The sequence below is a fragment of the Caretta caretta genome, chromosome 9, assembly GCF_965140235.1.
Source record: "Caretta caretta isolate rCarCar2 chromosome 9, rCarCar1.hap1, whole genome shotgun sequence".
Taxonomy (NCBI): Eukaryota; Metazoa; Chordata; order Testudines; family Cheloniidae; genus Caretta; species Caretta caretta.
This window is the reverse complement of record NC_134214.1, coordinates 5,913,999-5,927,091: the sequence shown is the minus strand read 5'-3', so window position 1 is coordinate 5,927,091 and position 13,093 is coordinate 5,913,999. Positions and strand designations below refer to the sequence as shown.

At 40.9% G+C, this 13,093-nt stretch overlaps 1 protein-coding gene across 16 annotated transcripts in view; it reads right to left on the bottom strand.

Moving 5' to 3' along the window:
- LRCH3 (leucine rich repeats and calponin homology domain containing 3) overlaps nt 1–11,010 on the bottom strand; it is a 121,365-nt gene extending 110,355 nt beyond the window's left edge. For 3 of the 16 annotated variants that reach the window (XM_075132062.1, XM_048864656.2, XM_048864666.2), the window contains exon 1: nt 10,553–11,003. In XM_075132062.1, the coding sequence (XP_074988163.1) occupies nt 10,553–10,949 (397 nt within the window). In that variant the 5' untranslated portion in view covers nt 10,950–11,003. Of the gene's footprint in view, nt 1–10,552 lie in introns of all 16 variants that reach the window. The other 13 variants (XM_048864665.2, XM_075132060.1, XM_075132067.1 and 10 more) reach the window with 10 other exon arrangements.
- Nucleotides 11,011–13,093: the final 2,083 nt, after the last annotated feature.

Genomic DNA, 13,093 nt, shown 5'->3' with positions numbered 1-13,093 from the left:
CAAAAATAAAAATCTGAATATTTTCTTGCCAATAAATAAGGATCCATTTCTGAGGTATAAGCCAGTGTTATTTTGCATAATTTCTGATGGCTTTAACGAGTTCTCACTCCAAGAAAATAAAGGTACTCACCAGCTACCGTGGTTTGAGTTTATTACTTTTGCAGATTCCCACTTTAAAGTCAAGTGCACAGCTTCCACAAATGAGGATTACTGAGGCAACTCTCAAAGCAACAGTATTACTTCTGAATATAAACAAAAAGATCACCTTTCCCCAGACAATAGGGTTTTACTACATAGGAAAATCATTCACAAATTATAACAGCATGAAAAGATAAAAATATTATATTTACTTAATTTCCCTCCCTCCCTACCACATACTGAAACAGACAAGGCAAAGTCCAGGATTTCTGGAATTGTGTGAGGTAAGAAAAGAATTGCTCTAACATGTTCTTTTACAGTATTTAAAAAAAATCAGAAGTGTCAGATGTCATTAACCTCTAGTTTTCATGAAAGACCAACTTCACTCTAATAACACACCAATGAACCAGTAATATTTATCTTTACAGAACTAGAGGTAAATTAAATGGTCTTTAACTAGGACATTTTATGTTCAGACACCAAAAATCAAAGAGACGATATGAAACATCTGCCAGTAATTCCTATGAATCTAAAATACTGCATGCTTTCTTACAGCCCTCTGGAGTACTGATTTGGCAACCCTTGTGCCTCGATTTATTGGAAATATATTTTGCATTTACGGGTTGGGAAGCCATGTGTTTTCCAAAATACTCAGCAGGAAGTAATTTTGGTGAAATCTTCCCCCCCCACCCCCCGCATAAGTGCATTCAAATGTGGGTTATAGACTTGATAAAATTGGGGGGTGGACAGAAAACTGGAGGCCAGAGGGGCAGGGGCAGACAAATCAGATGAACAGCCAGGAGAGGAGAACTAGTCTGTATGGGAGGAGGGGGAGAGACACAACACTGGGAGGACGGCAGACTGGGACTCTGCAGGGAGACTAAGACTGACTGGGCAAGGAAACTGGGACTGGTATGAGAAGCCTAAGGACTGGGACTGGATAAGCAAGGGGAACGGAACTGTGACAAGGAAGCAGGAGTGGGGAAAAGACAGGACTGGAACAAGGACAGAATACAGGGGATGGAGCAGAAGACAGGCAGAAAGGTCTGTGCAACCTTAATGCAGCCCCCCTTTGTGCATGGGCATTATGATACAGTCTTAATTACATGGTCACATACTATTTTCCCCCCACAGGACCCTTGCCTCATTCAGTGCACAGGATGGATGGTGTTCAATTAATGAGCAGCTATTCAATACTGTATTTTCTCTTCATTGTTCAATGTGCAAATCTGCTCTGGGGATGAATCAGGGTTACGTAATGAAGTAGGCTGTTGTCTGTAACACACCTGGCTCATTTGTTGCAGAAGTTGGAAGGTGTGCAGTGAATGCAGCTGGGGATTACAGGTAGAGAAAGAAAAGGAGTACTTGTGGCACCTTAGAGACTAACCAATTTATTTGAGCATGAGCTTTCGTGAGCTACAGCTCACTTCATCAGATGTTTACCGTGGAAACTGCAGCAGACTTTATATACACACAGAGAATATGAAACAATACCTCCTCCCACCCCACTCCAGCAGGACAGTGGGGTGGGAGGAGGTATTGTTTCATATTCTCTGTGTGTATATAAAGTCTGCTGCAGTTTCCACGGTAAACATCTGATGAAGTGAGCTGTAGCTCACGAAAGCTCATGCTCAAATAAATTGGTTAGTCTCTAAGGTGCCACAAGTACTCCTTTTCTTTTTGCGAATACAGACTAACACGGCTGTTCCTCTGAAACCTGTCATTAGGTAGAGAAAGGATGGTCTCATGGTCAAAGCAGTTGAATGTTGCCCTGAGAAACTGGATTCTACCCCTGCCTCTGCCACAGAATTTCTATGTGATGCTTGATAAGTCACTTAAACCAATCTTTTCACAGGTATTCACCAACTATGTGCTGTCTATTTTCGGGGTGCCTCACTTAATATCCGAGGGTCATATCTGCAGAAGTGCTGAGCACTCAGAGCTGGGCTTTGACATATTAAGTGCTATTTAATTCTACATATTCTGAAAAATCAGGTCCTAGGCATCTCAGATTGGGCACTCAAAATCAGTAAACACATTTGACCTTAATCTTTCTGTGCCTCAGCTCCCCAGCTGTAAAATGTGAATAATACCCTCAGCATCTCACAGCTGTGGAATAAATTAATGTTTATGAAGCATTCACTATAGTGATGAGTGCCAGAGAAAAGCTGACAAGGAAACGAATAATTCTGTTTTCAGCGCAGGGTTTGAATAGCATGCAGTAAATAAAGTCTACAGCCACACACTGAACGTGAGGTGAAGACAAAATATCGAATAGCTGCTTGTTAATTAAGGACTGTCTTCCCATACACTGAATAAGACAGGAATCTTGTGCAAAAAACAGCATGAGATCATGTAATTAAAGACCATATCATATGGTCATATCATATCATATCATACACATATGCACAAGAGATATGAATTAAAGGTTGCATAGGCAACCTTAATTCTGGCATTTCCTTAAGTCTGAATGCTTGACTTTATAATCTCAACAACCCAATATCTTTTCTGCAAAAACTAAGAGAAGCTCATTTCCCATTAAACTATTTCTCTTCTGAGCAGGCAAGTTTTGAGAGCATTACATGGTCAATGCTTTTATCCTATGTGGGATGAGGAGTAAATGCTTTAAGTTACATAACAGTAACACTACTGATTGGTGAAGGATCATAATTCTCTCTCCTTAAAGACACCCCCAGCCTCTGAAGGTAGAAAGGAAGATGATGGCATGAAGGGAAAAAAAGTTGTTTCAGAGTGGAAGCAGGGTGCTCTTTCCCCACTTCCACAAGGATATATTAAAAAAACACACTTGTCGACACTATGCAAAGCTATTTTATAAAAAAGAACACTGTATGATACCACTAAATGGCTTCTCTAAATACCTATAATTTAGAGATCTAAAGAAATATTTTAACTGAATTTTTAGCCCACATAACCAAACTGTAAACCCCTAAGACGCATTTATAGCATGAATGTCGATAATGAACACCAATGGTTCAAGGAGAAAGTATACTGCACAGCCCATAATCTTCAAGTAAATGCATAGCTACAAATTCAGGTGGTTTGGCTGATATCATAAAGCATGAAATTCCAGCATGATTAATTATTAAAGAGAAGAACCCCTAAATAGAGTTACACCTTGTAAACTATCACATCACATTCTGTTATTTTTAGCACATTCAATATAATTTGTAAAGTTTGCCACACACCTCTAATTCTTTACTGCTGTTTTCTGTTATTGAAGAAACCAATTATGTCAGCTTCAGTCGAGAGCTAAACCATCAGTTTAAAATTACTTGCTTAAAATAATTTATTTTGCTGAATGGGAGCACATGGGAGCCAAGTCTGTCATCAGTAGAATGCCACTGAATTCAACTCAGTTCAAAGAAAAGCTTTTCCATTTAAAGTCTCATTGGCCCAAAACCTAGAGCATACAAACTGTAAAACAATGTGCTGATCAAGAAACTTACAAGAGATTAACTGTAAACGGTTACAAAATAACGTAAATATTCAACGTGTAACTAACATAAATTTGCTGCCTTCAAGCATAAGTTCAATCAAAGAGGAAGGGGTGTTGGAAATAGAATGAGGGGAACATCAAGGGTGACCAGATTGCAAGTGTGAAAAATCAGGACGGGGTGGGGAGGGGTAATAGGTGCCTATATAAGACAAAGTCCCTAATTTCGAGACAGTCCTAATAATATTGGGATGTCTGATCACCATAGGAACATCCACACAATTTTTTCCTATCCTCTTGATATCCCATTCAACATGCTTGCAGGACTAAAGCATTCTCATACCAGTTTTACTACCCCCAACCTTTTTCCCCCCAACATGGTTGTCCCATTACTTCCAGTAACGTATCTATAGCATGCCTGTAGATAGCAAGTACTTGATCATGAAAAACCAGTTTGATATATAGTGGTACGAAATCTTAAAGGACAGCCTAGAATCAAATATAACTGGGAAATGGAGAGGAGTTTATTAGAAGACTAGATTTTTTTAAAAGGTCAGTTTAACAATATACAGAAGTGAGACTATTATTATTTATTATTGTACTGCAATAGTGCCTAGGAGGCCCAGGCAGAGACCAGGACCCCAGTGTGCTAGCCGCTGTACAAACACACAAAAGATTGCCTCTGCCTCAAAGAGTTTAGACCAGTAACGCAAAGCTTAACTCTCTAGTAAACAGTAATATGATCAGGATTCATTAAATAAATGTGCCAGTGTACATTCAAACCTCACATTTCACTTTTCTCTTCACATACCACTTAGTGTAAAAAAGGAGAAATTAAGAGAACTAAGACAAAGTTACTGAAACATTATCCTGGGTTATTTCTGTTAGCCAAGACCAAGGATCCAGCAGTCATGTCTGGAGTTCAGACATTATCCAGGGCACCAGAAATTGGAAGCATCACAGAAAGCAAAGACTGGGGAGCAAGCACTTTGCACAATTAGAGACCCTGTTGATAGCAACTGGAGATCAGATCCCAATGTGACCATATTCAAATAGCTAGAGTCTTGTCCAAAGGCTATGCAGCCATTGTTGCTAAACTGCTAGGTTTGGGTGAAGAAGTAGGCTTCTTCCTCATCTCTTCTCTCCCACAACCACTCTTAGAACCTCTGAACAAAGCAGTGTTCAGGTCTTGCTGGGGATGGGTGGGTGCGTTTGGTCCCAAGAGTCTGAACTACTTTCATCAAATGGATTGCTAATTAGGGAGCCTAATGAAGACAATTCAAATTGTCAATATTGTAAACTATTTCATTTTAGCAGAAACATCTAGATATTTGGATTTTAAAGAGTTATATGGTATAAGGCCAGAAGGGACCATCAAATCATCTAGTCTGACCTCCTGCACACCAGAGTTCACTAAAACTCGCCCTGTTACCCCTAGGTTGAGCCCAATAACTGGGATTCAGGGTGGATAAAAAACAATATTTGTTACTGGAAAAAAATTTAAAAGAAAACAGAATTTGTTCCGTTTTTTTTATTTTGTTATCGAAATAAGAAATTTTTCTTTTTAAAAATAAACATATTTTAAATGAAATCTGAATTTAATACAAAATATGTTAAGGCCTACACCTATACTATATCAGCTTAAAACGTATAAATATGCTGAATGCTTGAGCCTCTATCAAAAACTATGAGGTAAAGGCTGCTTTTCTATATAAAGAAAGAATGGGGGGGGTAAATCTAACGTTTAAGTTCAATATTCATAAATATGGCACAATAGCTCATGTAGGACTTGTTTAGTTTAATAAAAATTAATTTTGTGTGATGTTTTGTGTGTTTAATTAAATTCCAGTTACCATCCTAATGCAGTTTAACACAAAACATTAGCAAAAAGTTAACTATCTAGTAAATAAGCACTATACCATTCACCATTTTCTAACACACTAAAAAACATACAATTAATAAGCCTGAAAATATTAAGCTATATAATAGCTTAAATAAATGTATGTAGTTATAGTGAACTCTCCAAGGTAACAAAAAGATACACCAAATCTAGTGTAAAGGATTTAATACAGTGGTCCCCAAACTTTTTATCTTGTGCCCCCATTTATGGAGCTGGGAGTGGGACCATGGCTCCAGGAGCGGGGGGATGCGGACCAGGATAAGGGGGCTGAGGCTGGGGCCACAGCTGGGAGCGGACCCTCAGTCACGGGGCTGAGGCCTGCAGCCGCAGCCGGGACCCCGGGCTGGCAGGGAGCAGATCCCCCAGCACACAGCCAGCAGCAGGGGCTAGAAGCGAAACTATGCAGTACTCCCTCTCCGCACCCTGTGGGGGCTGGTCCCGGCCCCAGCCACAACCCCTAGAACTTTACTCCACACCCCCGGGGAGGGGCATCCGACAGATTGAAGACCGCTGATTTACTACTAAATCAGCATGTTTTAATGGTCACATCAACCAATGAGAATCCACCTTTCTTCAGAAAATAAAGGAAGTACAAACAGAAACACTGATTTAAATTGTTTATTTAAATTGAGGTTTTCCACATTGTGATTTAGAATCACTGATTCAGATTGCTTTGATTTAAGTCAATCCACCCTGCCTGAATTAGACTCAAGTATTACAGCCATCAGGAAACTAAACTATCATTTGCCAAAAGTAGAGAACAGGAGAGACTACGGTGCACCAATGCCCACGCCTGTGCAATGTCAGGGAACGGATTTGGTGAGCTATACCCTCATAAGCTTAGCATTGTGAGCACAGTTTGAGTAGAGATCCAGCACTTCTTCCTCCCAATCTGAGCTCATCTGAACTGAACAGTATTATGAAATGAATATTCATGATATAATAACCCAAAGGAGTTTTATTTAAAACAATTATTTAATTTTAGTAGGGTTATGACACTGGTTTTGTGGCTTTAAGAATAAATATTTTTGCCAACATTTCTTAACTACATGAGCCATACTGAGTTTCTCAAGACATGTTATATTTCATTAGATAATCTCATCTAAAATGTCAGCAACTGATAAAACTACTGTGAAGACACCCTATAGAACAGCTGTAGAACGAAGCCAATTACATTAATCCGCCTCAGTGTATGTAACCTTATAATGTATAGAAGTGTGTTTTGCTAACATTTTAGTCCTGTTTCTTATATTACCAAAATATTTTCCCTGACTTTGTTAATGATATACCATTTTAAAAGGTGGCCCTGACGCTGGACAGATGTTACTGGATATCTGGTCAACTGTTTGCAAGTGAAATTGCAAAGACACACTGGGATAGAGATTGCAATCACATGGGCTAAATTATGTTTTGAAAACGGCATGCAAAATTATGGTGCTTTACAAATTAGTAACATAATACACTCAATGACATTTCTTATTACTTGTGTCATTACACATGTAGTTTGGGCATGACCTGCAATTACTTCTAAGGTAAGACAAAACTTCTTGAACAATCACTGAAAGACAATATGTTATTGTGTTTACACAGTATATTAAGAATCTCAGAGTGTAAAAATTTTCAGTGTTTATTCTTTATAAGTAAATAGGAACATCTGCTTTCAATTTACTCCCCAAAAACCTATCAAACTACCGGTAAGGGACCCATGTTTATTCTGTGGTAGCACATCTTCTCTTTTGGAAAAGTTATTAAAATGTTACAAAACAAACAAACAATCTGGTAGGGTAGCAGTCTCAAAATATCTTTACCTTAAGTATTGGTTTAATACATAAAACAGTGTGAGAAAATTTAACCAAAGTAGTATTGTGCCATCACATCCATTATTTATTTGTGGTTTACTTTTGGATGTTAGGAAATAAAATGTTAACTGCCTGAGTACAGCTGATCTTGAAACTGCTTGAAAGCAGGTACAGTAATGAAATTTATTAACTTCTGTTTCCAAGGTGTTTTTTAGCTCAAGACTTGGTGTGAATCATGACTGCATTTACTACACTAACATAAAACCACTATGACATTCACCCAACCCATGTACAGAATTGGGAAATATAATAAATTCATAGTTTTATACGAACTGCATCTACTATTCTGATTAACATTGCTTGAGAAACAACAGGGTTTTAAAAAGTGAATTAGGGAGTCACGGTTTCATAGAACCTTGCTTTTCACAAAGTATAGCAGTAGTAAAATACATTTGTTTTAGGACTTCTTCCCATTTACAGTATAAAAATACCAATTTCAAGACTTACACTGACTATCCAAGTAAATTTGATCTTACAGCTGTAATCTCTACATCCTAAGACTCCCCCTACTGACCCAACTTCTTTTTTAGGTTCACTTATATCAGATCTTGCAGTCAAGCCCATTGAACCCGTGAAGATTCGGCCTGGTCTATACACAGTTTTTGTATGGTATAACTATGTCAGTTAGGGGTCCAGTTTTTTAAAACCAATATAGTTATACTAGTACGACCCCCTAGCGTGGATGCAGTCATAGCGATATGGTGCTTTATACTGGTATAGATTATTCCTCTTCCTATATGGTAATAAGTTATACCAGTATAACTGCATCCACACGAGGCAGGTTTACTGCTTTTATCTCTTTCAGTATAGTGAAACTCAAACTTTTGTGTAGACAAGCCCATACACATCTTTATACAATGTGAGTAGTCTAGTCTTATTGATTTTAATGGAACTACTAACAGCACTTAAAGTTAAGTACATGTGTAAGTTTTTTTCAGGATTGGGGGCCTTAGCTGTACATCTTCAAGGTACAAAACTGTGTTTTTTAGGTACATGGTGCTCCCAGCAAACTATGAGTACTATATATAAGTAGACTCCACATGACTGTAAATAGAATTAAGTACGATTTTCCACCCAAAAGAAATTGATGTGAGACGGAAAAGACAGAAATTGAAATAAATTTATACTGCGTGCACAACTGATATTCAGATGTTAGGAACAGCTGTATGATATTTTTCTCCCATATTCAAGCCTCATCCAAAACAAAGAATCATCATAAAATATGTTCCACCAAAAATGGAAGAAGACACCTGTAGTGGCCTTCCCAAAATAGATTTAAGCACAGCTTCTCACTCAGGAAAAAAGAAAATACACAGCTTTCCATTCACTATTTAGAAAGTTTCATTGCTCATTGTTATGACGATGCATGAAGTGTATGGTGTGCGTTGCTATTTATTAGCATTTACGGTTCTTGAACAATTACAATGCAAATATTAATCACAATAGATGGGAACACTTGTGGAAACAAGAATTCCCATAATTGTTTTTAAAAGTACAATAAATGAACAGCATTTTAAACAATAAAAAGGACAACCCCTTAACAGATTTTTCAACCTTATTCATTAGTCGCATTTATACATACATACTAGACAACTGAGCATTCATTCTCTGATTATATTTACATACTCTTCCATACAAGATTATTATGGTATGAATAAAACAAGGAACATTTTATCTGTCCATTGAGGTATATTAATTAAATAAACAAGCCAGATTTTTCCTGAACAGTATGGCTTTTTTATTACTATCTGTAATTATCCTTAATTATTTTTTCCCAAATACGATATGGCATACAGACTATAAAGTTAAACCATGTAAAGAACCACTTGGAAAGATTTAAATAAACTAACACCCTGTCAACACAGCCAATACACTTGTGAATGTACTTGATAGATTTGGAAGTTATTTAAAATAAAACACAGTACAGTTTATTTTTAGCTAATGTCCTTGGAACCAAGGCACCACAAACTAATTTTACAGAGAAACAAGGAAGAGATTAGCTCAAATATCAACAATGAACAAAAATGAATACATAAAAGAAACTGAAGTTGAAGGCTAATAGCATGGCTGAAGCCTTCCAAGATTAGCTGAGATATTCTTTATACAACCAGACAGTAAAATAAATGTAGGGAAAATTCCCCCGTATAATGCTTTAAGAAAACACAAGTTCTACATTCCAGGTAATAACTTCATAAGCATTCCTTACATAATATTCCTTGATATGCCTTTCCCATCCAATATTTTCATTATTTTATCCAAAAAAGACATGTACAAGACAAACATTTTTGTCTGAAAAGGTTTTGCCTCTGGCTACAAGTAACATCTAAGATTATTGGTTTCAGAGTAACAGCCGTGTTAGTCTGTATTCGCAAAAGGAAAAGGAGGACTTGTGGCACCTTAGAGACTAACCAATTTATTTGAGCATAAGCTTTCGTGAGCTACAGCTCACTTTTGGTTAGTCTCTAAGGTGCTACAAGTACTCCTTTTCCATCTAAGATTATTGTAACTGAAAGAGAACAGAGCAAAAAGGATTTTTACAGGTGCTTCACTTAACACATTTGACAGTGCAGTCAGTTTCACTTGTCAGTGTGAAGCTTTCCCACAGCCGTAGAAAAAAAGTTGTTGTTTTTTTTTCTTTTTAAAGCAACGTGAGATTATAAAACCACAATACTCAGCAGTGGGGCTCGGAGGACCTGTTGCTACTTTAGTTCAGACACGATTTCCTTAATCGGCATGTTATATAATTTTAACATTAGCTTTAATAAAAAAAAAAATTAAGTCTAGCCAATTAAAAAGGGACATCAACGCCTTGACATATAAAAGCAAGCCGAACAGCCCTGGCGAGCCTGACAGCTCATCGGGCTGGCAAGATACTCGTGACTCCTCCAAGCCAACTCGCCCACTCTCGAGGGCGTAGAGTCAGGCCGGGGGGGGGAGCGGCGCAAGGGCTGCAGTAGGCAAGGCAGCTCATCTACTCCGAAGCGACTCCGGAGCGGGCCGCGCCCCTGCTCCAGAGCCCAGCCCAGCCCGCGCCCCGGGCTCCCCGCACTGACCCGGCGGCTGGGCGAGCAGCCCTGGCTCGCGGGCCCCGCCCGGGCGGCGCTGGGGGCAGGGCGGGGCGGGGGTGTGGCGCGCGGAAGATGGCAGTTACGGTCCCTCACCCGGCCCCGGCCCCGGCCCCGGCCCCGGCCCCGCGCTCACCGGCCTGCGTGGTGTCGCTCAGGTCGTGGTTGGCGGCGCTGCCCCGCGGATAGTCCCGCAGCTTCCTGCCGCTCAGGCTCAGCGCCCCGCTCACCGCCGCCTCCTCCAGGGCCCGGTCCAGGGCCCGGCTCCACGAACCCGGCCCACAGGGACCCGCGGGAGCCCCACACGCAGCCGGGCTCCCGCCCGGCATCACCCCCGAGCTGCTCTCCACCGACACCAGCACCACGGCCGCCATTTCCCCCAGCCGCCGCCGCCACCACAGAGCTCCGGCTCCGCTGGGCAGTGCGCAGGCGCGGAGCCCTGAGCTGTGGAAACGAGCGCGCATGCTCGGAGGACGAGGGCGGAGTCCACTACACCGAGACTGACAGCATGAAGAGGGCATGCACGGCTGCATCAAGCCTCTGCGCTGGCCGGCAGCTCAGTCAGGCGCTCTCTCGGCCCGGCTGGGCTCCTAGGGCTCTGCTCCCCCCCCCCCGCGAGTGGCCGAGGATCCCGTCCTTCCTCCTCCGAGAGGCACCCTAGGGAACCTCTGTCCGCCCCCTCAGGCATGGAACCTGGGGGGCCGAGCAGGCAGGGTGCAGCTGTCCGAGCAGGCCTGGTCCACTGCACTCTTCTGTCTCCTCAAGGTGGAGGCCTCCCTGAGACCGGTGCTGCAGAGGGCCCTAAGCAGATAGGCCCTGCAGTTAACCATTCAGTGAGACACAAAAGAGGACACTTCACCCCTCTCCCAGCTATGCGGCCACGGTGGCTGCATACAGCATAGCTAAGCAAAAGTAACCAAAGCAGAGACGTTTAAAGCTTTTCTTTCAAACAAACTGAGGTGCCAACAGGCACTCCTGACCCCCAGTGTTGGGGTCCTAGCCATAAAACCGATAGTGCTTATGCCTTAAGCCAGGAGCGGTGCTGTCGGTGCAGTTCTCTAGTCATAAAAACACTCAGACATACTCACCCATTTTGATTCAGGGCTGGTGTACACTTCACATTTAGATTAACCTAGCTATATTGCTGAGACACGAAAAGAATTACTCCAGTAAGGCAGCCGCTGCCCTTTGCCGAAGGGGTTACCTACATAAATGGAAAGGGTTGTTCCGCCAATCTAGAAAGCCTTTTCACGAGGGTGCTATACTAGCATAGCTGCAGCTGTAATGTCCATAGCATAGAGATGTGCTGAGAGTACACTGATTTAACAATGAGGTTTCGTATAGATTTAGGCCACAGAAAGTATTTCTGAGTCATGGGCTAGATTCTCAAGTATAAACAGGTACAGCTCCACTGGAACGAGCAGAGCTCTGCTGGTTTACAATAGTTGAGATTATGTCCTAGTGTTTTTATGCCAATATGCATCTGCAGGTCTTCTATAGTTCTTAGATATGAACATGCAATCTCAGAGACCCTAGGTTTTGCACTAGGCTGCTCTCTCAGGCTATGGATCAGGAGCAGGGATTTTGCTACAAGATTCTTTGCCTCTGGCACGTTAACTCCCAAACACTACAAAACTCACTGTCCTTATATGGCTGCAGTTATTTTTGGAATTACAAATTTAATGCAACTCTGTACTGGAGAAATGATTACATATCCCTTTTTTCACAGGCAAAGATTTCTGCCCAGGTTTTAACACAGAAAAGCAACAGGTGTTAGTTTGATGCAAATCCTAAACCTTTGCTCTATCAATGTTCAAATCCAATGTTCACAGTCATTCTAGCCCTTCAAAAAAAAAAAAAAACACCAGAGGATAAGTTTCAACACATACTTGTTTAGCACCTATAGGTATCTGCAAGTAACTTCTTCCACTGATCTAATGATATTTGGTCCACAAGCTTCAAAAAAATAAGGGGGGAAGGCAGTTCAGGTGAGGCAAAGGCATTGGATAAGGTTACTCAACTACATCCTCCCAGGATGTCACCACATCCTCCCAGCCTGCTTCTATTGGTGGGAATTCTGAATGTGAATAAGGTGTGTTTCTTTGTGAACTAGGGATAAGTGGCAACCCTTTAAAACACTTTTTTCCTTTAAGGTCTATCCCAGTCATAAGTCAAAAATAAATGACTCATTTCATCACTATAATTTGATGTGTCTGCCCAAGAGCTCACCTTGATCTTTCAGGAAGGACAGATATGCTACTTTGCAATAAAAGCCAATGCATGTGTCTCCTCAGATAATATCTGAGCAAGCTCATCATTCAGGCCTTAGCTGGTAATGGTAAAGCAGGGTATTTAGATAATCCAGGGGCTTGGCCAAGTACTCACTACAGTTGAAATTTTATCAACCCTATCTAAAGGCTATGTTTTGTCTACAGCAGGAATTAGAAGTGGCAGTTTTACTGCAAATTTAAGCTCTTGCTGGCATCTCACTGAAAAGTGACCTCATTTGAGACTGAATGGGAATCTGTCAGGGACAAACATGCTGATCCTGTAATGCTGGTTTAGATTAAAGTTTATCTTCTGATTAGTGAGTGAATGATACTAAAGCAACATGAAAAGTGGTTTATGTGCAGATGGATCTTCAACTGGCAGTGTGTCACAGACTACATCACTTTTC